We start from the raw sequence: 25,081 nt of genomic DNA on the forward strand, positions 1-25,081 counted from the left end.
GGGGTCGAATCCAGGTCCAGGGCCTCACGTGTGCTAGGCAAGTGCTCTGCCACTGAGCTGCACCCCAGCCTTCTTTTGAGTCTCCATGTGCCTGTGGTTACCTGACTTGGGAGGAAACACGGTGCCCCTCCTCTCAGGCCCTCCTCTGAGCCTCTGTTTGCTGATTGGAGTCTTGGTCTCTGGCAGCCAAGAGCAATTTCAAACAGAGATAGAGAGCTGCCAGGCAGGCACACTCAGGAAGGGTACTTCCTGGGAGGCAACCCACCCTGTGGGTGGGGGCAGCCAGGTGCCTGGTACCCAGGTCACTGGGCTCCCGAGGGGATCTTTTCTCCTTCCAAGACAAGTGCTGGATACCTTTCCTCCTGCTGGGCTCAGCTCCACTGGTCTGGGAAGCGTGGGCAGTCCTGTGCCCACCCACGCCCTGCTGGTCAAGGTGAGGTCTGTTGCTGCTTCTCATTGCTGAACTCGGCCCTTCCTCTGCCACAGGCCAAGCTGTTGGAAACCCTTGGCCATGCTCCTCCTCTGCTTGTCCTTAGAGAGCTGGGCCACCGAGGATGAGGAAGCAAACAGCACAGAAAGACTGAGCTTGGGTGTCAGGCTGCTGTGTGGCTGAAGGTTGGTTCCTAAACTTCTCTGAGCGCAGGTTGAGTGCCCTGGATGGATATTTAGGAGGGAGCCTAGAGTGGAGATCTGGAGGGTCAGGCTTTGACTGCACCTCTGTTGTTTATGGCTGTGAGACCTCAGGTAACTCCAAACCTTCTGGACCTCAATTTCCTCTTCTGAAAGGGAGATTGAGCACCTCCCTTGGGTGGCCATGGGGAGGGTCCAGTGAAAACAACGTCTGCAGAGCTGGGAGCGCAGAGCACGGCCCCCTGTACCTGCTCAGTGAAGGGCAGCTACCACAACCATCCTGGAGCACTTTGAACAATGAGAATAAAATAAATGACTATATTCAATCAAATGTACACTAGACAACGGGTAACCGTATAAAGTCAATTTCAGTGTGGGCAAGAAGGCAAAGCATTTATGGAAGAGTAAGGAGGTACCCAGCTTGGCCAGTTTGTAGCTGGGTGACTCTGAGTAAGTGGTCCAACCTCTCTGAACCTTAGTTTTCTTGTCTTGAAGTAAGAATAATAGTAGCTATTTTCTTCACATTGTAAGGGCTTTACCTGTATACACACACATTCCTCAGTACTGTAGGAGGCGTACTATATGATATCCAATTTAAGATGAAGAAATGAAGCACAGAGAGGTTATGCAGTTTGCTCCAGGTCACGCAGAGGATAAGTGCTTGAGGCCAAAGTTAGACCCGAGCCTGTGTCTGAGCCAGTCTGCTGGGAATATTTGCCAGCCCCACTTCTCTCTCAGGGTTTCATACGTGGCAAAGTGCACAGAGGAGGGCAAGGCCCTGCATGACCAGGTCTGAGTCATGGCTTCATGCTTCTCCATGTCTCCTGTGTATGGCACACGCTGCTCTGTGAACGGGGATCTCCAGCAGGTGTGGAGAGTGGTGCTTTGCATTTCTGTAATATGGGATCTTCTTCCTATTTGGCTCCTGTCACAGACTGGGAACCATTTAGGTCTTCCCTCTTGTTTGTGCATTTGTGAGTCAATCAGCACTGGCAATAGCAAATCTTTTCTGAGTCCCCCGACGATAGGCATAACTTTGGACCCCTTCTCTTTGGTGTTTCCAAGATGAGCCTGGGAGGGACAGATCTGGGACACTCTGCATGATTGGGACGCAGTGCACTTTGACCCTGAGCTGAGGCTGACATTTCAAGGGTGGTTACTCCTGGAGAAGTCCATGGGAGTGTGAGAGCTTCCTCCTCCTATCCAAGAGGCTCAAATCCCAGCTCTGCCTCAGCAACTGAGAAACATTTGTTTCTGGGACCTTGCACATTTCCCTCAGAGGAATTCATTCAGGATGATGTGGTTCTACCGAGGCTCCCCCAAATGCCTGCTGAGGGATGTTGGCCTGCACGGGAGCTTCCTGTCCTTCTGTGCAGCACATCAGTGCAAAAGGGAGCAATCCATTTCTAGTGGGGATTTTTTTTTTTTCTTTTTGAGATCATTTCTGTTGCACGGATGGCTGGAAGCTGTTTGTGAGTAATTGCACTGGGTTTTGTCTTCCTAATTCAGGGTTTAACTGACTTAGAGAGGCTCATTCGACTGCTCTAATTAAAGTTTTTCCTCTTGGATTTCATCAGCTGGAGTGAAGTAGATTTTCCCACCTCTTGGTTGCATAAGTTATTAAGGAACTCACACATATCAAGTAGGTAGGCTCCTTTGCAGGTCATCTTTGAAAGACTTACAGGCATTAATTTCCAAAATCTAGTGAGTTTTGATTTTAACAGATTTGAATTTCCTTTTATGTTTTTTAAGAACATAGAGAAAAGTAATGAGGCTACCATTTTGAATTTGGGTGGAGCATATTATGTAATGCACAGGAATTCTGAAGTAAAATTCTGTGGAAAGAAAAAGGCAGTTTTTGAATGAATGGGATGTGAGATGCCTGTTCGCCCTTAGCCTGGCCTGGACTTGGAGAGGATGGCTGTGGCTTGCATCCTGACAGGTGCACACAGGGTAAGTGGGTGTGCAGAGGTCCCAGCCCCGCCCATAAGCTCATGTGTGAATTTGGGTTTGTTCCTTCTGTTCTCTGGGCTTCAGTTTCACCAATTGTCCAATGAATAAATGGGTCTTGATTGGTGGTCAAACATAAAAGACCTAAGTTTACTCAGTTGTTACTCCAATTCCTCAACACATAAAATAGCAAAAATGGACCCTCTCAGGTTGAAGGAGGTAGGAGGGGTGGTGGCCAGATCAGGCTACCTGTGCCCTTCTTGAGCTCCATTCTCTCCCTTATACCCCTGAACACTCAGGCACACCCCTAGACTTGAGATTGATAGACAGTTCCTCTCGGGTCATATATCTGGAACTTCATTTTCAACTTCTACCTTAGCTCACTCTCGTTTCTCTAGTCATTTTGCGAAAAGATAATGAGGAAATGACCCTATTATTTCATCTCCTCTTAATCAAAATTGCAAAATATTGTTATGATTCATTCTGATTTTTTTTTCTTGGAGAAACTAATAAAAAGCCTCATTTCCCCCCTGTTGAATGTTTTGGGGCTCTCTGTGGACATCAGCTCATAATGTTGAAAGGAGTTGAGTTCTTCATCACTGGAGACCATGACACTCCGGCTGGCTATTCTGAGAGTCTTATATATTTGACTAAATAAATACTTCATGAATTAGTCAATATTATGTTGCTACAACAAAATAGCTGAGACTAAGTAGATTTTAAAAATAGAGGTTTATTCTATGAATGCAGGTTTATTCACAGAGAACTCATGGTTCTAGAGGCCAGGAAGTCCAATACCAAGGTGTCAACATCTGGCGAGGGCCTACTTGCTGCATCATAACATGGCAGAGGGCATCATGTGGTAGGAGAGAGAAACACGCTAACTCAGATCTCTTTTCCTTGTCCTATAAACCACAAATGCCAACATAGGGGGTCCCACCTCATGACTTCATTTAATCCTAATTACCTCCCAGAAGCCTCACCTCCAAATACCATTAACATATGAATTTGGGCATCAAGTTTTCAACACATGAACTTTGAGAAACACATTCAAATCTTAGCAAGCACCATCATGTGCAAAGCACCTATCATGTACAAAGCACTCAGGTATCTCCCACACCTTGCTAACGAGGGGTGGAGACACACAGCAATATGGGAGAGGTTGGCCTGTTTAGGATGCAAATAAGTGATACTGTCTTTGCTTTCAAAGTAATTGCTTTAGGAAGTTAGGAGAAAGTTTAGCATATCTTTATGGAGGCATGACTTCTAGTTTCTTAAATTTCCCTGGGAGTGCAAAGAACAGATTTGATTTTAAAAGCCAAACAGACAAGATCAACCCGTTAGCACTTACAGATTTGGCTTTTGTTTTAAATTGCACTTCCTTTGAAAGGGAATTCTTCTTTGATAAAGGATGGTTCCAGGGCCTCATTAGCCTGTAATGTGCTGGTCTGTACTTGGAGGTGTAGCCACTGTTGTGCCAAGTCCACTGAGCCAGGAGGGGTTCACAGTCCCAGCCACACCCTGGACCAGCTCGGCCTGCCCCAGGACCAGTTAGTCTTGGTGTTGGGCACTGGGTACCAATCCAGAGTCCTCGTGGAGAATCCCCTTTGTTCCCACCACCACCCTGTTTTTTTTTTTTTTCTTTTCGGAGGGTGAGCTTCAGTCAGGGCCAAACAACCCATCAGAAGTATTTCTGATAACAGTGGACCTCAGAAGGTCCCTCCAAAGGTCCCTCGGCCTTTCCTCCAGGAAATACTCTTCCCCATGCAAATATGCCTTTCCTTCCCAGTCGGTCTCTGAGATCCTGTTCCCAAGGGCCTCTGGAGGCAGAATCTCAGTGGAGATGACAAAAGAGCCCCTTCCCCGAGACCCACTCGCCACGTAGCCGCAGAGCTGAGAGGCACTGGTCAAGGACCTCGGCCCAGAGGAGGACCTGCTGCCGGTGGCCCTGCCAGGCCCCACTAGGTGGAGAAGCCAGAGGCAACTTCCTGCTGGCACTTAGCCACAGTTCACCTGGGGAGTGCCCTGCCTGCCGTGATGACAGGGGAGTGGTGGAAGGTGTCAACGTCTCGAGGGAGTGTGGGGAGCAGGGAGGAGAAGACCAGGTGGCCTAAGCAGGGAGAGAATGAGACCCCGACAGAAGGCTGTCACGGCTCCCTAGCGTTCTTCTGATAAAATCCAAGTCCTCGGGTGGCTTGTTTCTGCGTGTTCTGCTCCCTGCCCCCTCTGGGCTCGGTGCTCTCCTGTCCTTCCCTCCACTCCTTAACTCCAGGCAGGCAGAGAGGGGACTTCTGTTCCACGGCCTGGGCTTTGCCTGCAGACCTCCATACTTGCTGTTCCGTCTTCCTCAAGTTCTGACAGCAGGGAGGGGATCCTCTGAAATGCCGCTCAGGGTGGCCTGGGAGGGTGTTACCAGGGCCTGCGGAGAGGAGAACAACCTGCTGAAGGTCCGAGTGGATCTCTTGCCGGACTTGGTGCCAGAGGGCGGAAACCTTCCAGAAGAGAGCTGGGTGCCATTTGGTGGCTGCCAACCTGAGATTCACCTAGTGCCTTTCAGACCTGCCGGCTGCTGCTGCTCCAAGGCTGCCTGTCCCTCTGCCTCTCTCACTCAACTTTTTGCAAAAGGGACTTCCTGTCTTTCCCTCTCACAACCTCAGGTAACCGCAGAAACCTTAGAGCATCCAACCAAAGCTACACTTGAACCACTATATACTTTGAAAAAACCGTGGCCTAAATAGTTACGTGCTTAGGAAGGAACTGGATTCTGCAGAGATATTCAAGATTGATGCATGTAAAGGCATGTTTAAGAACCCTTCCAGCTCTGAGATGCTGCAAACTTCCAGAAGACTGCATGACCTTTCACATGTAGTTACCTTCTAGAACCTCAGAGAAATGAAACAGCTGTGCAAGTGACCCCCACTAGAACAGGCATCCAGGCATCAATTGCAGCCAGAGAGGTTATTTTCTCAGATTTGATTTTGCATCTCTCAATAGGAAGTTTGTGGGTCTATTTTAATTCTGGAAAAGTTCCCAAAGAAGGTCTTCTATCATGAATGTAGAGAGGAAGATTTGGGGGCTACAGGTTAACGTACAGAAAGCTTTGGTCTGACTTCTGTATACAGACTGGACATGATCAGAGATGGGCATGAGATGGTAGTCCAAGCAGAGCTGAATGAGGGACCAGGCCAAGGAACTGAGACAGGGTGTGGCTCTGAGCTGGCCAGAGATGGGAACTTTCTGACCACGCCCTCCTCCTGGTGTTCAGGGGAGTCTTTGAGTTATTTCTGTGCACTGTTGTGCTTGACTGGCTGCTGGGTCTGAGGCCTGCCTATATTCGTTGTTTACCATGAGTTTCTCCTCTTTAGACTGAGACTAATGGTGCCTGCTACCAAGGCTGTGGTGGTCATTAAATGACTGATCACATGTAAAGGCATCTGACATACAGTAGGTACTCAATCTATGCCCATCCTTTCCAACTATCTCCTCTCTGCTTCCCAGTATCCTCTTCCTCTTTTAAGACACAACTAGAGGGTTGCCTCTGAACACCTCGACCATTCCAGACCTGAGGAAGTCATGCTTTCCTCCATTCTCCAAAAGCACTTAGTACCCACGCAGGAGAGCACGTCTTGTATTGTGTGTGTGTATTGTGGGCTTCTATCTGCACCCCCACCCCCTGTGCCACACACACCGCGAGTGTCTCTAAGCTAAAAACCCTGCTGGATTTATCTTTGTGAAGCAGGGCTGACTGCAGTACTTAGAACACAAAAAGGCTCCATATACTTTCACTGAATGACTATAAAGGAGAAAAATAGCCAACCAATAAAAGATATTTAGATACAAGGAGGGGAAAGGGAAAAAAAGGGACTAGAACAGGGACTGATTTTAAGTAATAGATGAGGTCTGTGCTGGTGAGAGATCTGATGCACCATTTAACAGGGTAGAAATACTTCGCCAGGCCCCCAAGTGGATCATTTCCTCTTTTGCCCAAGCTCCAAGGTCAGAATGGGGGCAAGGCTCAGCCACTGGCATTTTAGCTTATTCTCTTCTGCCTTTTTGTTCATCTTGGAATGACTTTAACTGCTTTCTGTCTTGTATGATATATTTTATAGGCCCCAAAGAACTTCTGCTGAACTTTCATGGAACTTTCTATCTGTATGTGCCATCTGACCATCCACTTATCTATAAGCCAACATTGCGCGAGCCCTGGGGTGTGTGGCATCATGGTGGACACTGAGGGTGCAGACATTAGCTAGGCTTGGCATCTGCCTTTGAAATCTCAGCATCTAATGAGGGAGGATGATGTATTTTCAAATCACTGTTATGTCTATGTGATAAATGTGATCATGCAGATAGGGATGAAGTAGTAATGGAGTCAAGGGGAATGAGTGACTTGTTCTTCCTTGCAAAACCAGAGAACATGTCACATCAAAGGAGCCCATTGAGCTGGGCCTAGAAGAACAATTTGGTTCTAGACAGATGGGGGTGTGGGGAAGAAGTCACCCTCAACAGTGGCCTAGAGGGAGGAGGGTTCATATGCAAGAGAGTGAGTGGGTTCAGGGGAGCTCCGGAGTAGCTCTGAGGGTCAATGCTGGGCAGGTGTGCTGAGGCTCTGTGGCAGAGAGGCCCTAAGGATGTTCAGAGAAGGATGATCCAGTTTTCTAGCTTAATTAACTGTAGGACATGGCACATACTATTTACAAGCAGTTCACTGCTTCTCTTATCACATTTTTTATCTTCATTGCAGACTGCAAAAGAGGCATAACTTCTCTATTTTATTGATGAAGCTTCTTAGGTACAGAGAGTGTGCTCAAGTTTACATAATTAGCAATGGCTGAACTAACACTTGAAGCTAGGTCTTTTGATCCCCAAGTCTATGCATTTAAAAATTAATTGTTTTATTAAAGTATGACATACACACACAAAAAAAATACTAATCATAAGTGAATGACTGAAAATTTTCACAAAGTCAATAGTGTCCAAATCAAGCTGGAGAGGGTTAGCATCTTTCCAATGTGGCAAGTTACAATCCACAAGCAGGGACTATTCCTCCACTTAGTTTTTATTTTGTGTAATTTCCAGGTCAGAAGTCTCACTCATATTTCTTAGATTTACTCTTAAGTTTTTGAATTTTTGATGCTATTATAATACCTTTTATTTACAATTTTAGTTTTAATTCCTTGTTTTGGGTATAAAGAGGTATAATTAATTGGTGCTTATGGATTGCCCTTGTTTCTGGGGACACCCTGCTAAACTCGTTTGCTAATTTAAGCAGTCAAATTTTATTGGATTGCAGGAGCATCCAGTGCAGTGTTGAATGGAAGAGGTGATGGTGAACATCCTACTCTTATTTTTTTTTTTTTTTAAATCTCGGGAAGACTTTCAATATATGCTATGAATATGATATGAACTCTAGGGTTTTGTCAATTAGCAGACGAGAAAGCTCTCTGCTCTTCTAGTTTTCAAAGATGGTTGTAGCGTGGAGTGGGTTGCAGGAAGGAGAGAGAATAGAAGCAGAAAGACCTAAGAGCTGAACCAGCCAGGGAGCCTGTGGGTGCAGAGGAGGGAGCCCACAGGAAGGATGTCCTGGGTTCTCTCTTCCCTCAGCGATTCTGACTTGATTATCCAAGTTATGAAATGGCAAAGGACACTAAAAGCTGCAAGGATTATTTCTCTGGTGTCCCCAGCAGAGTTCTCTAAGCTATGAGTAGATATTTTATGATAAACATGTAGTCAAATCCCTTTGGAAAAATCTGGACATTCTATCGCCCTCTTGGAGAGCCACAGTACACATTAGAACTTAAAGGTTCCAAGAATCCTACAACGAAGGGGGTTTATTTAATTTAATCAAGCACAGTGCCCATCTTCCTGCCTTCAATGTCCACAACAACAAAAAGTGAGGTTCAGGAGGAATTTTGCAGCTCCTCTTTACCTAGTATGGAGTTTAATGTCTCTCATTGTTAGAAGTCAGGGTGTTGGGGTTCCCCTTCTCTTTCCCCCATACATTCAAAACCCACTGAGATTGGGCTGGGGTTGTGGCTCAGTGGTAAAGCGCTTGCCTAGCGTGTTTGAGGCCTTGGGTTCTATCCTCAGCACCACATAAAAATAAACAAAATAAAAAAACTACTGTGTCCAACAAAAAAATAAATATGAAAAAAAAAACCCACTGAGAAATAGAGCTAGGCACAGACAGGGATGGAAATGGGACCCCCACTGCTGAAAGCCGGATTGGAGGAAGCCATCCCAGACAGTTTTCCAAACACTTCCTTCTGAATTGGATAGAGTCACCCGCCCAACTGTGGGAAAGAGGAGCCTGCCTCAGGGGCTTCCTTCCAGTGGGCAGGAGTAGCAAGTAGAATGCAAATGTTCTTAGACCCCCAAAAGGAAGAGCCACATGGGGACAGGATCTCAATCCTTCCCAAGGGAAGAATGTGAACAGTGGATGTAATGCTCTTCATTGCACCAAAAGATAATCAAGAAACACGGAGGGAGGAAGGTTTAGGGAGTAGAGAAACGCAGAACACTGAAAAGGGAGGGAGTTCAAAACATATATGCTGGGAACGAGGGAGAGAGCTGTGGATTCCAAGCTATCTATAAGCCATCTTTGGCTTAAAGGTGGGTTCCCTGGACTCTGGGGAGCAGAGAGCTGGGCTCCAATGAGCTTGGATATAAAGAGGAAGAGAAAAGATGCACCATTTTCTCAGGGGCCCAGGCAAGGGAGCGTTTTAGGCTGAGGAAAATCCAGCAGCCTAATTGCACTGTGTCATTGACATCGCCTGCCAGTATCGGTGTCTTACTCTAACCAACCCAGTCATGCGTGATGTGCAGATGCTTAGCTATAGAGAAGCAGGAACGGGGAAGGACAGAACAGGGGCTCCAGGCTGAAAGAAGACCCCCCAGCCCGTGGAAGATGGCACTCTAGTGAACAGGGCCGTCTTGCCGCAGGGTGGGGATGGAGTGGGGGGTGTGGGAAGAAAGCCTCTCTTTTTCTGGGGCAGTCCTACAACACCTGCCCGCCACCTTGCCCTTGAACATTTGGCAAGTGTCCTTGAAGTGCTACGGTGTGGCTTTACCCGGTGTGGTTCTGAATTACTCTTGAGTCATCCTTGGTTCAGAGGAGTCACAGGAGGAGGAATTAATTAGCATCCTTGCAGATGCCTTTTCCAGACTTGGCTGACTTCTTACAGGTGAAGCATCACGTTTCATAGTGACTCTGTTGACTTGTGACATTTGATGACATTGTGGTGGCTGATGGAGTTGGGAGGTAAAAAGTAAGGGCCTAACCGTGAGTGAGAGACCCCAAGTCACAGAGCAGCTTTGTTCCCATTGGAATGGAAGCTGTGCTCAAACCTTCCAGGCCGTCAGCCTCCCTTGGGGACTCTTTTGATCCCCTAGGGGAGTGACGATTTCCTCTTGAACACCAGCATTGTGTTTCTCCAAGGCTGGGAGGATCCTATGCTTCAGTAGAGGGGGCCGCCAATTCTGTGGGCTAATTGTAGCCACGGGGTTAGGTCATTGAATACCTAACCTACCGCCAAGTGTTCTAAATGTAATAAATTTGATCTTATCTCTTCATTAAGAGATTATTTTTTGAATTTCATGTATAAAACATCAGCCTCCTTCTCATTGAGAGGGTAGCACTGTGGCATTGATTATGTGACCACAGGGGTTTGCAACCCTGATGTCTATCAGAATCGTGGAAGCTTCAAAAACACCTGCACCTGGGTCCCAGCCCTGACCAATGAAAGACTGGGATAGGATCCAGCCAGAATGTGGGGGACAGTTTTAGAAAACTCTCTTTATTTAAATTTGATGTGGAGCATAATTACCTTAAGGAAATAGGACGTCAAACAGGTAAAATTTGATAGGAAGATGGGAAGAGGGAGCAAAAAGTTTCAGGGGTTTCCATTTTAGCAATCTTCTATCAAACTCAGTTACAGCTGTTTCTATATTCAGTGGTTTGACTTGAATACATGTATTCCAGTCATAGAAATAAGATGAATGCAAAGGTAGGATATTCCTAAGAAGGTCTTTTCCAGCAGGCAACTGTGAATTTATCCAAGGCCCTTTGGATGAACGTGGAAATATTTTGGTTTGTTTTGTTTTTAAGAGAAACTCGAATACATATAAATATATTTTTGATAAAGGAGTTTTACTAAATATGTAATTAAATATAGTGTAATTTTTTAAACGTTTGTAAGAGTTTTCATATAAATAAATCCATCACTCAGCCAAAGTATTTTTTGTTGTTTTCTTTTTGTTTTCCTATACTGGTGTCATGGCTCCAGGCCCGGAAGGGGAGATGTAGGAGTAGGCAGGTCACCTGCGTCCTGTGTCTTCGTAGATGGGGACCCGTCAGCATGCACCAGTATGGTCACGCTCTTGGCACAGTTAACTCAGTGCTTGGCCACCTGGCCTGAGCCGCTTCTGTTCTGCATTGAAGGTAGACAAGGTGAATCCTGAAGGGAAGGAGTCTCATGACTCAATTGGGGAACCACATGGCTCTGGCAATTTTTAACCCTAGCTCCACTGAGCCATGGACATAACATTAAATTAGCTATTTGTGGAGTTTTTAAACAGTTTAGCATGGGGTTTAGGGAGGTTGTCTTTATCATATCCTAGTGAAGAAAAGCAGAGAGCACTTTATGGACACTTCCTGAAGAAGAAGAAGAACAGAAAGAAGAAGAGCCTAGTGCTCAGAGAAGTCCCCTGGCCAGGCCCACTGACACAGTTAGCGAGTGGTTAGATGAGACCCAAACACCTGTGGTCCAGCTCCTCTTCCTAGGTGCCAGGCTGGCTGACTGCCAGGCAGCGAGGCCCTGTGCTCTACACAGAGCACCCTCCACAGACAGACTGAAGCATGTCTAATTGTTCAATGCTCTTGTTGCTTGGATACAGATATCGGAGTCACGGTAGCTTTCAACCCGAGGAGACCAGGTTGGTATGGGTGTTCCTGCACGTCGCTTGGCTTACCTTGGGGTGGCCCTGGGAGGAGTTTTAATGTACCTAAGACAGAAAGCCTTGTCCTTTCTGGGTTTCTGTGCTGGTGTGCTTAGCAAAGGAGAGGGTGGGTGTGAGCAGCTGCCTTGGGGACTTACCAGGGAAGTCCTCCTGATTCGGTGGTTGATCCCAATATATTGGCTGGACCTCCTTGACCACCTCTCATTTGTAAGAAAGGACAATGACATCTACCTCACGGCCTACGATCCTAGGTCATGTGTATAAAATGAGGTTCCTGGAACATCTCAATACAGCTGCAAAAAAGGTTAAACTCACCTTTCCTTGTTGCTAAGATCGGAATAATTTGTAGGATTCTCTGCACTTTACATTGTTTCCCACCTTAATGTCACCCTGTGAATCAGATGAGTATATTCTCACATCAAGGGGGGGAAACCATGTTGAGTACCCAGCCCGTGATTCTAGGATTGGATTCACACAGGGCCCGGGCTGTCTCCCATCACAGACTCACTTTCTGCAGCCTGATCTGCGGTGTCACCATGGTTCAGAGCTGGCAAGCCCCACCTCCTCTCCTCTCTGCATGTCATGGGGCGGTGAAGAGAGATCAGTTTTGATCTGGAAGCCTTTCCATGCTGGGCGTCATGCTGGGCGTGCCCTTGACGACTGACTCACAGTTTCAGGCAAACAATTTGCATGTTTATGAAGCTGAAGTCAACCCACAGGGTCAGCTGGTTGCCGATCCTTTGGGAATTCCTGGAAGGTTCCTTTGGCCTGTTCTGTAGGAGGTCCAAGAGGGGCCTTGACCAGTGCTTCTGGACCTCTGCTCCGCCCTGGATGAATTAAGGATGCCTCCAATACATTGGTGTTTTTAAAAACTTCCTTAGCAGACACGAATGGGCAGCAGGGTCAAGTTCTCTTGATTTCAGAAGGACAAGGGGAGGGCCATCTCTCTGTTCCCCTGGCCATGATGGCACCTCAGCCATGCCTCCATACCCAGGGGCTTCCCTGTGGGAGAATCCAGAATGCCAAGACCATCCCTGATGAAGATGTCAGCCTCGCAGGAATAGGATGCCCTCTCTTGCAGATGCTGTCTTTTATTAGTAGCAACTTGCCATTGTGGATGACAGTAAGAGCCTCCTCAAGCACCTGCGGAGCCATCGTTCCATGGTTCCTAGGTTCCTGGGAACATCAGCTTCTGCCTCCATGAACTGAGCCCTGGGGGGGGGGGGGGACCACAATTCAGGGTTTGGAGGGCCCGGGCCTTGAGTCCCCTGTTTGGTAACTACCCTTTGACAACATGGTACTAGGAACTATTACTGGAATTTTCTCTTAGAAATTTCAGAAATCGGGAGTCCCCTCAGGGTCTGTTCTCCAGAGGTTCCTGGAAAACTCAAGACAATGGCAAACCCATGGAGGCAATGCTCCTTCCCGAAAGGGCACTTATTTTGTACTTTCTGTGCACCAGACACTGTTCTAAGTACTGTGCTTCCTTTACCCCGTGTCATTCTTACAAGAGTCCTGTAAAGTAGGGGCTCTGTTCTTATCTCCATCCCCCACACAAGGAAACTGAGGCTCACTGAGGCCCCGTGATGGCCCAGGGAGTGAGGAGCGCCATCTATGCCCAGTGCTCCAGAGCCCACCCTTGCCATCCTCCTGTAGTTCAGGGTCTCAACGGACCCCCCACCGACCCCTGGGCCAGTGCCCTCATCAGAGGCTTGTCCTCTCTGCCACGCCCTTCACAGTTATCCTCAATTCCCTGCTTGCACACCCCCAGGGACAGGGACCTCCCCCCACAAAAGCACCCATCCCACTGTTAAGACAGCACAGATGTGGAGGCTCCTTAATTTGTCTGCATCAAAGCAGGACACAAGCAGAATAAATAAACAAATAAGAACAGGAGTAAATAAGTGGGTGCATCCAGTGGACATCTGTCTCCTAGCACCTTCCTTAGATAGCAGTGGCTAAGGTTTATTGAGCAACAAATGTGTCCCAGGTACTGTGCTAAATTCTTTGTATTTATCATCTCACTCCACACACCAGTGCCCTCAGGGTACAGAGGCTAAGCGGCCTGTGCGAAGTTGTAAGACAGTGTTGAGGTCCAGGCATCTCAAATATGGTGCCCAATCTTACCCTTTCCCACCACCACCTTGCAAGTCCTAGATAGGAGCTAAATGGAGGAGCCCTGCTGTTCCAGCATCTCACACACCACTACAGGGCGGCAAAGTGTCCACAGAGCAGGGCAGCAGCTCTGCTGCGCTCTCCCCCGAGGGCATAGCCCTGGTTCCCCGCCTCCATCCCCTGCACTGTGGCCATCTATCCCTCCATCCAGAGCTGCAGGCTCCTCAGTCCCTCAGCTCCAGACAGGGATTCCCTCCGGGGGCTGGAGCATCAGGAATGTTCTTGTCTCTTAGATCCAGTGGTTTGGAGCCCTTTTCAGAGACGAGAGGGGGCTCCGACCTAGCTCTCTGCTCACTGCTAATCATAAAATAGTAAGAGTAGCTGATGTTTTGGGCACAGCTGAGCTGTGCACCTGTGGCAGGAGCTCATGAAGTCCCAGTGCCTCTTCACTTTAGAAACAGTCTGAGAGTCTGGCTCTGTAGAGGGTGATCACTCTGCCAAGGGGAATAGTCAGGCTCCAGCCACCCACGGGTGAGACCCTGTGCTCTGAAATCAGGCAGACCTAGGTTCTGATGCCATCTCTGATGCCAAGGAGCTGTGTGGCCTTAGAAACAGCCCCTGGCCTCTCTGGGCCACGGCTCCTCATCAGTAAGATGGGCAGAAGATGATCGCTGTGCTGAGCCAAAACTCCTTTTAAGTGCTGGCACGGGTGAGCCAGGAGCCGGGGAAGAGAACCAGCTGTGCTGTTGGCATCCCAGCGTGCCTCTTCTTGGCACACTTGTTGCTGCGAAAGCAGAGCTACCTGGGGAGTGGGTGGGCGTCCCGACCCTTGTCTCCTGACCCATCCTGGGTGGAGGAGGAGGCTGGTCAGCCGGGAGCATTTGAGGGTTGGTGTATTTGCGTTCTCCCAACAGGTCGGAATGACTCAAGTTTCTATTACTATGTATTTAGTTTTTTCTTCTTCTTTTCAGAAAGGGAATGTTTGGGCTGAAGCTGAAGAAGAAGAAGAAAAATAAAGGAGAGAAGGGGTTAATCCTAGCCAACAAGGCTGCGCAAGGTGAGGTGCGGGGGGCAGAGCTGACCTAGGGCTGGGGCCTCCCAGAGGGGACCCCTTGGTTGAGTGTGGTTCTTGTCCATGGGAGTGAGGGGAAGACGGCCTGCGGTGCTTCGGGTGCCACCCATCACAGGTATGGCCTGAGGATTATCACCCGAGGACCTTTGCTACACGTCGCCTCACTCCATCTCAGCAGTAATAACATTACCTCAGTTTTACAAATGAGTTTACAGAGATGCAGAGTCAACCAGGGTGGAAACGATTGGCTGCAGGATTTGCAAGGTCCAGGGAAACATGAAAATACAAAGCCATTGTTAAGAATGTCAAGATGGGGACAACGGGGCTTACACAAAGCAATGGGGTCCTTCTGAGTGTGAGGCCCTTTCTGGTTACAGAGCCACATACTGGCTCCCAGTGCGGGAGTTACTGAGCCAGGAAGCACATGGCCCTGGGATGTAAATCCAGGCTCTCAGACCTCCTGCCTTTAGAATGGGCTACTTCCTTCTCCAAAAGAGCAAAGTTTTGAGGTACAGCATGAACTGTGCCAGTGGATGGAATCAAATTGGATTAGTGGCATCCCAAGGGGACAGGTCTAGGGGGCTGGACCTGCTGGAGATTTCTGCTGATTGGCTCTGATAACAGCCAGTTCAAGGACAGCTCTCTGGACCACTCCTCAGCCTACACACAGCCCGGTTAATATTTGCCCCTCTCTTCTACTCAAGGGGAAGGGCTGCTTCACTGTCATCCACCGCAGGTTTCCTGTGACCTGTGCCCACTCAACTCCACTCTTTGTCCTCAGATAAAACTTACAGAGGAAAGTACTGGGGAGCCTTGGATGGAGAGGAGAGGAGCACTTTATTTGCAATGGGGACAAGACTTAGGGCCCAACAGAAGTAATTTTCTATTCAATCAAATTGATGACATGGAGGAGTGGATGGGAAAGGCTTTGGGGTCTTTCTTGTTATCCAAGAGATTGGATCCTGAAGACCCAAGGTTGAATAAGGCATAGTTCCTTCTCTCAGCAACCTCATGAAAATATTTGTGACACATTTAATAAGTCTCTCTCCACTGCCTGTTACTTGACATACATTATTCATGACCCTGAACGGTGGATTCTATTGCCTACTTTACAACAGAGGTTCAAGACAGGGTGAGTGGCTTGCCTCAAGTTATAGAGAAGTTAGTAGAGAAGCCAGCTCCTGAGCCCAGGTCAGTCTGCACTTTCCTACCCAAAGCGCTGGCCTTCAGTTAGGGACCTTACTGACAGGCTGGTGGAAATTAGAGCAGTCAACCTGGGCATTTCAGAGGAACTGGCTCCTGGTCTCAATCTAATCATGGTTGGCAGCCCACAAAGCAAACAGGCCCGAGAGGACTCAGGCCCCTCCTAGAAAGCAAATGGCCTCCATCCTGCTGGGTGGGGCCCACCATGCAAGAGACTGACAAACAAATAACTGAATGCAGCCTCTGGTTTTCCTTCTTGGCTTGGCCTAGAGAGTTGGGGCTTTTCTGGGAGAAACAGCTGGAGATTCTAAAAGTCTCTTGTTCTTTTGTCTGTATCTTCAGACATGTGGTTATGCACTGTGCTCTTAGAATTCCCATTGCCCTAAGCCATCCTTTCACTCGTCACTTAACAAATAGTTATGGGCACCTCCCATGATCCTCCATCCAGTCACTTGTTCAACAAATGGGATGGAACATCTGCTAAGTGTCAGGTCCTGGGATGGGTTCTGAGTGTACAGGGTGACACTGAGTCATCTGGAGGGAGGACAGCCCTGTGGTGGACTCTTCTGTTTGCCCTCTAGCCCTGTTCTCCACCCATTCTTTGTCCCAGGAGGCTGACCTCTGTGGATGCATAACCCAGGTCCCTGAGCCTCTGGATTCAGGTTGTGTCTGGCCAATGGGGTCCCCGAAGGAGGTTGGGAAGGGAGGAGAGGGAGCTAGGGTCCAGTTGATTGCATCCCTCTACTGAAAGAAAAAAGCTGCCCCTCTTAGGGAGACTGACTCAACTCAAGCTTCCTCGACTTCAAGGCTTGGTAACTCTCTGGGCCTCCCTCTTCTCACTCGGGAGCCGAGGAGAGCTAACAGCTTGGCTGCTACCTCGGATAACTGCATGAGCTTTAGGGGTTTTCCAACACCCACACCTTCATGAAAAGCCCTCAAGTCATCCTATTCTGGATGTGCCATCTGTTCACTCGGAACCCTACCTGAGGGAGCTGCATTATAAGTTGACAAGAGTTCTAGAAAGGAAACAGACAGTAGCTGAAGTGGAGTTGTTGAGGAGTCCATTGATTCCTGACTCATCGAAATAGAGATTTTGGTGAAGAGAGGGGTTCTCTAGGAAGGTAGCATTTGAACTGAAACTTCAAAGTAAGAGGGAGCCCAAGAGGACAGACAGGGAGGAGAGCAGCTCAGGCAGAGGGAGAATAACACCAAGACAGGAGAGAGCTGGCTGTGTGGCTACAGAGCAGCAAGGGGGGAGAGAGGGACAGGTGGCCAGGAGGAGCAGGTGGCAGCTAGATGGAGCAGGGCATTGGATCCATGTATGGACTTCAGACCTTTTTCTAAGTACAGTGGGAAGCCATTGAGGAGTTTTAAGAAGAGAAGTGACGTGATATGGTTAACTTTTTAGATTAGCCTGCATGTCTCGTGGTGAGCAGATTGGGGAGAGCATAGTAGGAATTCAATGAATGAATGAATGAAAGCTGTAGAAGCCTTAGCAGATGCTCTTCCTACTGAGATGTCTCCTCCCAGCCACAACATAAGACCCTGGAGAAAGGGTTAATTCCTGCATACCAAGCATCTCACCTACCACAGTCTCTAGCACGCATCATATGCTAAGGAAATTCGCTGGAAATTTGAGTGTATGACAGTAGATCCTCATCCCGGAAAGCCTTGCGGTCAGGTAGTTTATTTTATCTTGTGGTTTGAGGGCACTCATCTGGCACTCACAGCCCACCTGCATCTCTAGTGCTGGCTGTGGCTTTGGTTTGCTGGGTGAGAGGATGGTCAAAGCAGGTTCTGCTCACTCAGTGACACTCTCTGAACCATTGAGCACCTCCTGGGGCCATGCCTGCATGCGGGAGCTCCTTGGCCATGGGCTATGTTATCTCATCTGGCTTTGATTCAGGACTCTTTGACGTGATTGACTAGCTGAAACCAGAATCAAAATACATTGAAACTGGAAGGTGTCTTAGAAATTATTAACCATGTCTTTATAGTTGAGTCCCATGGAGCCCTGGGATTCTGAGAAACGTCTTTGGAGGAATATGAGCAGGGTGGTGATGAGGGCCTGCTCCGTGTCAACCCATGACACAGGACAGTTTGGTACAAATGGACTTATGTTATATGTATATTGAGATTCAATATAAAAATCACACTGTCAAAAATATTCTGTTACGCTGGGTGTGGAGGTGCACAACTGTAATCCAAGCAGCTTGGGAGGCTGATACAGGAGGATCATGAGCTCAAAACTATCCTCAGCAACTTAGTGAGGCCCTAAGCAGCTCAGTGAGACCCTGTCTCTAAATAAAATACAAAAAAAGTCTGAGGATGTGGCTTAGTGGTTGAGCACCCCTGTGGTCAATCTTTGGTACAAAAAAAAAGTGTTCTGTTGCCTTAAACAATCTGAAGACCACTTTTGTGACCCAATTCTTTCAGAAAAGGAAAAGAAAGAGCAAGAAATTCTGTGACTTGCTAAGTCACCCAACTTGGAATTCACAGGCTTCAGCCCTTTCTACAGACAAATCTGGCAGTCATGGTGCTGGGGCTTTATATGTTTTGTTTGATTTTCCTGATTTGCCTTATTTTACACATGAGCAAAACAGAACAGAGAGAACTTCAGTAATTTGCCCAAATCATAAAACTAGAAGGAGGGCTGATATTGGAAACCAAGCCACTGCACCATGTGGAGTCTCAGGGAGAAGTAGGGAGGCCCAGCCACTCTTCCGCCCGCCAGGAACCTGGTTGAGAAGTGGTTCTCACGCTCTGCTGCTGCACCTCAGAGCTACCTGGGGAATTCAAACAATCTTGACATCTGGGCAACATTCCAGATGAACTTAATCAGAATCTGGGGTTAGGAGGGAAACAGTCTAAACAATGACTGCTAGCCATTCAGCGAAATTTTCTAAGTGTTTGTATAGCCATTTCCTGGGGTTTCTCAAGAAACCTACCTAGGGCAAGTACCTTGGTAACTTAACACCATACAAATTTATTCTTTCACAGTTATGGAGGCCAGCGGCCTGACATCAGTATCACTGTGTTAAAATGAAGGGGCCCCATGCCCTCCAGAGAATCTGTTTCTTGTCCCTTCCAGCTTCCCGTGGCTGTGGCCTTCCTTGGATGTTGGTGGCATCCCTGCCCCCAGGGCCAGGTTGCTGCATTTTTGTTCTGTTTGAAATCTCCTTGTCAGGATGCATATGATTGTGATTAGGGCCCAGCCAGATGATCCAGGACAATCTCTTCATCTCAAAATCCTGAATAACCACATGTACAGAGACCTTTTCCAAATAAGGCAATGTTTACAGGCTCCCCGATGAGGACTCACCATCTTTTCAGAGCATGGCACTTCTGCTCAAAACTGGCCGACAGATGTAGGAAGAACCTCATCCTGGATCTTGCTGTCAGAAATGCTGAATCTGGGACCTTCCCAGACCTACTGAGTCAGAGTCTGCGCTTTAAGAGCTTCCCAGCTGATCCTTATGTACTTTAAACTTTGCTGATGAGACTCAGAGAGACTCTGACTTTTCTCAGGTTCCACTCTGCAAGGTCACAACTAAAGGCACATCTTTAGTTCATCATACAGTTTTCTTTCCATAAGACCACCCAAATACATCTGTTCTTTTTTTTAACAGAAGATATATATATATATATATGTATATATATATATATATATATATATATATATATATTTTTTTTTTTTTTCTTTTTAAGAAAAATTAAGATATGTGCCTGGCTTTTCTGCCAATAGGATGTTAAGTTTCATGGTGGCAGAGACTGTCCTCTTGTTTCCTATACCTGGGGTGACGCTTCCATGGTGCTGGGCACAGAGTGAGGGCCTGATCACCACTATGTCTCAATTCAACGGGATCCTCTTCCTTTGCTTGCTCCTCTAGATGGTCAGAGTGAAACTGAACTGCCACAGGATGGACCTTCTCACCAGGAAGGACCAGTAGGAGATTTGATTCATGACGATGCTTCCATCACTCCTGCCCCCTCAGCTCCTCTGAACAGAAGGTATAGAGTTGACACAGGTCGTGACATATTTTCTGGGTGCATCCTATGTGCCAGGTACCCCTGAAGGCTCTTGCAGATCAGAAGAGAAGACCTGGTCACTGTCCAAAGGGCAGGAAGATGGACTTCTGTGCCTGCTCACTTTTCCCTGAGTCCTGGCCTCTTGATGCTGGTCAGACTTCAGCAGGCCAGAATCCTGGCTCTGCCAGCTTTGGATCCTGTCTCTCCTGAGTTAAGATGCTATTGCTGGGCCTGGGGATGTAGCTCAGTGGTAGAGCATTTGCCCAGCATGTGTGAAGCCCGGAGTTCAATTCCCAGCACCATACACACACACACACATACACACAAGCACACACACACACACATGCCCCTCATAGTTCAGGAGTGACAGCAAGGAATGAAGACAGATTCCAGGAGCTGTCCTTACTTGCTCTTTAATTCATCAAGATAATAATTGTCTTAGCTTCGTGTTTGTCCCAAATGAAAAGGTGGTTCCTATACTACCAAGAAAAGTCCAAAACAAACTGGCTTTCTCCTGCTATATCAATGAACAATTGATATATAAAAGATAACTCCCAAATTAGTCGCTTAATATCATAGGTATTGATTTTTGCTCTGAGCTGATAGATTATATGTGGTCATTTGACAGTTCTACTGAGTTTAGTTTTGGGGTTGCCTGATGGTAGGCTGGCCTGGTACTGCTTCAGCTGTGACCACTGGGCTCCCAAACTCTGGCATCAGACCTTCCAGAAAGTTAGTCTGAGCTTGTTCCAATGGCGACACTGCAGGATTCCAACAGAGTACCCAAGGTCTTTTGAGGCCTAGGCTTGGAACTGGCAAAAGTCATTTCTGCTGCACTCTGTTGGCCAATGCAAGTTACAAGGTCAGCCTGTGTTAGAGTGGAAGGAGACTACAAGGTACTCAGCTATAAGCTCGGGCACAGAGAAGCCAATGATGGGCTTAGCAGTGCTTTCCGTCTGCCATATTTGTTCATGTTAATTTAATTTCTTACTCACAAAAATTCATCATGCCCTTTTCTTCTTTCTCCACTCAGTTGTTACTGTTACTAAAGCTGATTAGTGCTACCCTTCATGGCAGACCCTGAGCTATTGTTTCTGAACTGTGACAGGATGGCAGTGTATGTGGGGGAGGGGCAAAGGTGCAGGTAGAAATGAGAATCTGATGGCTCAGAGGTGACAATTAAAATAAGACTTAAACTTGTGTGTACAACCTCACGTCACTTCTCCTTCCCCCTACTCTGTACCCTATCCCCCTTTCCCCTGGCCTCTGATTAGGGACTTCAACTATTTCATATCTTTCGAAGCATCTCTTGTCATCCGTTTTACCAAATAATAGCTCTGAATGGAGAGAAGCAAGAGAAAGGAAAACGAGGAGTAGTTGTCTCTTCTTTCTCCTTGGTCAGAGCATTCTCCAGCAATTGAAATTCTATCCGCCACCAATGCTCAATTCAAATCCAATCTCTTCAGTGAATTGCTTTCAGGAATTTTGTCTCTACATCTCTTCTAGTGCATGTCCCTCCTTTGGTCTATTTTACACTTATATATAATAGTTCTTTTCTTGTGCGCCTTGTTCCTCTTTCCCCCTGCTAGATCGTCAGCTCTAGGGCCAAGATGGCAGCTTGTCTGTTTTTCTCTTAACTGAGCCTAGCACTGGGCTTTCACATAATGAAAAATCAGTATGAACTTGCCATTTTACTGATAAATGTAATAAATGATATCTACCTCTGCTTATAGGCATTATCTCCCTTAGCCCTCAGAGTGAACTTAGGTGGTAGGAATCATTATTTCCACTTTCAGATAAGGAATTTAAAGGTAAAGTCCCAAACTAGGAAGAACAAATATTCTAATCCCCATCAATCTGATTCCAAAGCCTTGAGATTTTCACTAGCTTACTCTATTCTCCACTAGACCCAATTATACTCCGTGAAAACGGAATGAAGTCACACGAAAGATGGTATTGTCAGGAGCCAAGAGAATGCGATTCAATAGGAACTCAAGCTCAGTTCACTTCCCACCCGATGCTGCTTCTGGGACAACAAAGATCTTTCATCTCTTTCCAATCTCTAGTACACATCTGTTCAATGACCTATGATGGCCCAGATAAATGAAAGGCCTGGGATGTGAAATCTCAGGGAGATGGCATCTTGGTCATCCTTTCCAATTTTCTCCTTTACCAATCCTTTCAAAAGTAATCACAACACAGAATTATTATATCTACTAGAAATGGCAAAGTGGTCCTGTATCTAGGATCAGGCAGGAGATTGGCAGATCCTTATTTTGACGCAGCTCTGCCACTGACTTTCTGAGACTCTCAGTTTCTAGTTTTATAAATTAACCAACAAAATCGTATAAATAATATGGGTAATCTTATAAAAAGTGCCACTAACACTTATTCTTGCCAGGCACTGGGTTTAAGTTTTGCTTGCATTGAATTCTAGCTTCCACTTTGAGTGGTAAGTACTATTAATAACTCCATTTTAGGATGGGGAAACTGAGTCACAGAAGTTAAGCCACTTGTCCACTATACTTATCTCCCCAGGGATGTAGAGAGAATATGTGATACAATATAAATGAAACCCTTAGAAATACTTTGGAAAATATTATCATGGCTTATGGCTCCAAAGTATGTACTTACTTGATAAAACAAGTATATTGAATTTTCTATTTACAGGTCAAAACTGCTGACTAAGATCCATGATGGAGACATCAAATCCCAAAATTATCAAGTAAGTGATTGCCTCTTCCTGCCCAGCCTTCTCCCACCCCAGTTCTCCCATGTGAACAATAGGCAGTATCCAGCATGGCGGACACTCTGCTTTGTATTGTAGATTGCCATAAACATCACTGAGGCCCGCCAGCTGGTGGGTGAGAACATTGACCCTGTTGTGACCATTGAGATTGGGGATGAGAAGAAGCAGAGCACGGTGAAGGAAGGAACCAACAGCCCGTTTTACAATGAAGTGAGTCGTGGCGATCACCAGCATTGCCAGCCCCAATGTTGCCTCCACCACCATCCAGCAGAATTCCTCATTCAAACCGCCCCTTGTCCAAATTCATGGCAAGCTCTGAGTCACCTTACAAACACCGTCTCAAGGGTTTTTAACAAAAAGTTAGTGGAAAGGAGAGGCAAGGAATTCTCCCTGAGGTTAAAGCCATCACTATGTTTTTAATAGGCCCATTAGATTTCTTATAAGCTCCTGCCGCAGTCTGGCTGGGCACAAAATCACGAGCCACCACACAGCTTGTAGATTCAAAAAGCAACTCTTTATTCCCGAACTCACACCAGCCGTCTACAATCACGTTCTGGGGAAATCCATGTTCTCTGCCCAAATCCACCCCCACTGGGCTTCTGTCTCCCCAAAAATACTGTCTGAATCCCGTGAGAACTCAAGGGGAACTCAGGCAGCAGGATACGCCCTACTCCCAGCAGGAATAACCTTAAACCTGGAACCACCCTAAACCCGGATTGTCCTAAACCGGGAACGCCCTAAACCCGGATCCGCCCTGGTCCTTGAGCAAGGTCACCTTAGTGCAATGTCACTGCAAAATGTCCTATTTCCACGAGTCCTTCCACTAAGCAACATGGGGTACACTGGCAAGGAAATTGTCATACCTACTTGTCACGAGCAGCTTCTCAGCCTTGTCTGGTTACCAGGAGTTCCCTTCCGGATATCTGCACTGGACCCCGGACCGCGACGTACGCGAACACCAAGCACGAACTCGATTGCCTTTTGAAATGTTGGTTTATTCGCACACCACACAAAGCAATACACGAGGTGACTGGCTCACACTGCACGATCTTACTCTCAGGCGATGAGAGTTGATTGTGAGCAAATACATGGAGTTTCCCTCGCGCTTATATACTCTATATGTTTACAACAAACTTGTTTATGTCTAACTTATCTAACATAAGCACACTACCTAGTTACATCATCAACTTATCTAACATGGGCATACTATCTAGTCATCCTATAACCAAAACATGTTTACAACTAAAAAGTCACTTAGTCACTGCAAAGTCCAAAACAAGTCCAAAACAAGTCCTTTTGCTGATTCATGTTGTTTATTCATCCTTGATGTTTACTCCTGTCACTACTTGGCTAATGGCTCCCAGCAAGCTCCTTTTCATCCATGATAAACTCTGGATTTCACTTAATAAACATAGAAGGTTGGTCAGGGAGAAGATACACATTCTTTTCCATGGCAGAGAAATCACAAATTTAATTACTGATTTTGAAATAGCCATACCATATTGGAAAGCAAAACAGTAATATTTTTTAAGCTATGTAGTGATTGTGAAGGAAAACTTCAAAGAGAGAAGCTTCTAAATATTAAACATACTAAATTCTCTTTACAAAATGAAAGTATTGTGTGACAGACAATATCATGTACAGTAAAAAATGTTGTTTCCTTCTGATCTTTGGTCCCCAATCTCCTAGACCTTTTCCCTGAAATCATCCATTCTCACCAGGCATTTGGCTGTCATTCAGAGATAGCCCAAGCATGTTCAGGAATACAAGTAAATATGGTAGCATTCCATACTGCACCTAGGTCTTGGTCTTTTCATGAAACCCCATACCTTGGAGATTAGTCCATCACTGAACATGCAGTTCAATCTTACTTCTCCCTCATGCCTTGATGTACCATAACTTACTAAACCAGTCAGTATCTCATTCATGGATATTAACTTTTTCAGCATTTTGCCACTACTTATAATAATATTTATATGGTATAATTGGGGCATGGGGTATGTGTGTTTAAAATTTTGATATCACTAAATTCCCTTCCAAGAGGTAACAGTTTATTCTCTAACTGCACAGGAGAGATTCTTTTCCAGTAGGTGTTTTGACACCAGGAATTATCAAAAAATGCAGCAAACTCTTAATTATTATTCTAATGGGAGTTTTAATTAAAAAGGAAGACAAGAAGAGCATGGATAATGACATTAACAAAAAATACCCAAATCCCATTTGAGCTGTTAGTTCCTTTCCTCTTTGTATTCCTCTAACCTTTAAAATGTCAGTCTTTATCCCCTTCCTGTTCCATGTCTGGCCCCCAAGACATCTTTTGGCAAGGATATGATATGAGATCATGTGCACGAAAATGCTTTGAAACTTCAAAGCCT

General features: G+C 46.5%; 1 protein-coding gene across 2 annotated transcripts in view; it reads left to right on the forward strand.

Annotated features, from left to right (window-relative positions):
- Positions 1–218: 218 nt before the first annotated feature.
- Positions 219–25,081, forward strand: part of Fer1l6 (fer-1 like family member 6) — a 130,367-nt gene continuing 105,504 nt past the window's right edge. Inside the window, exons 1-5 of one of the 2 annotated variants that reach the window (XM_046464973.2) lie at positions 219–433; positions 14,625–14,710; positions 19,819–19,939; positions 22,628–22,682; positions 22,785–22,916. In XM_046464973.2, the coding sequence (XP_046320929.1) occupies positions 14,632–14,710; positions 19,819–19,939; positions 22,628–22,682; positions 22,785–22,916 (387 nt within the window). In that variant the 5' untranslated portion in view covers positions 219–433; positions 14,625–14,631. The remainder of the gene's footprint in view (positions 434–14,624; positions 14,711–19,818; positions 19,940–22,627; positions 22,683–22,784; positions 22,917–25,081) is intronic. The other variant, XM_046464972.2, reaches the window with a different exon arrangement.

The sequence above is a fragment of the Marmota monax genome, unplaced genomic scaffold (assembly GCF_021218885.2).
Source record: "Marmota monax isolate L192 unplaced genomic scaffold, Marmota_monax_Labrador192_F-V1.1 WCK01_AAM20220418_F8-fsc00003, whole genome shotgun sequence".
NCBI lineage: Eukaryota > Metazoa > Chordata > Mammalia > Rodentia > Sciuridae > Marmota > Marmota monax.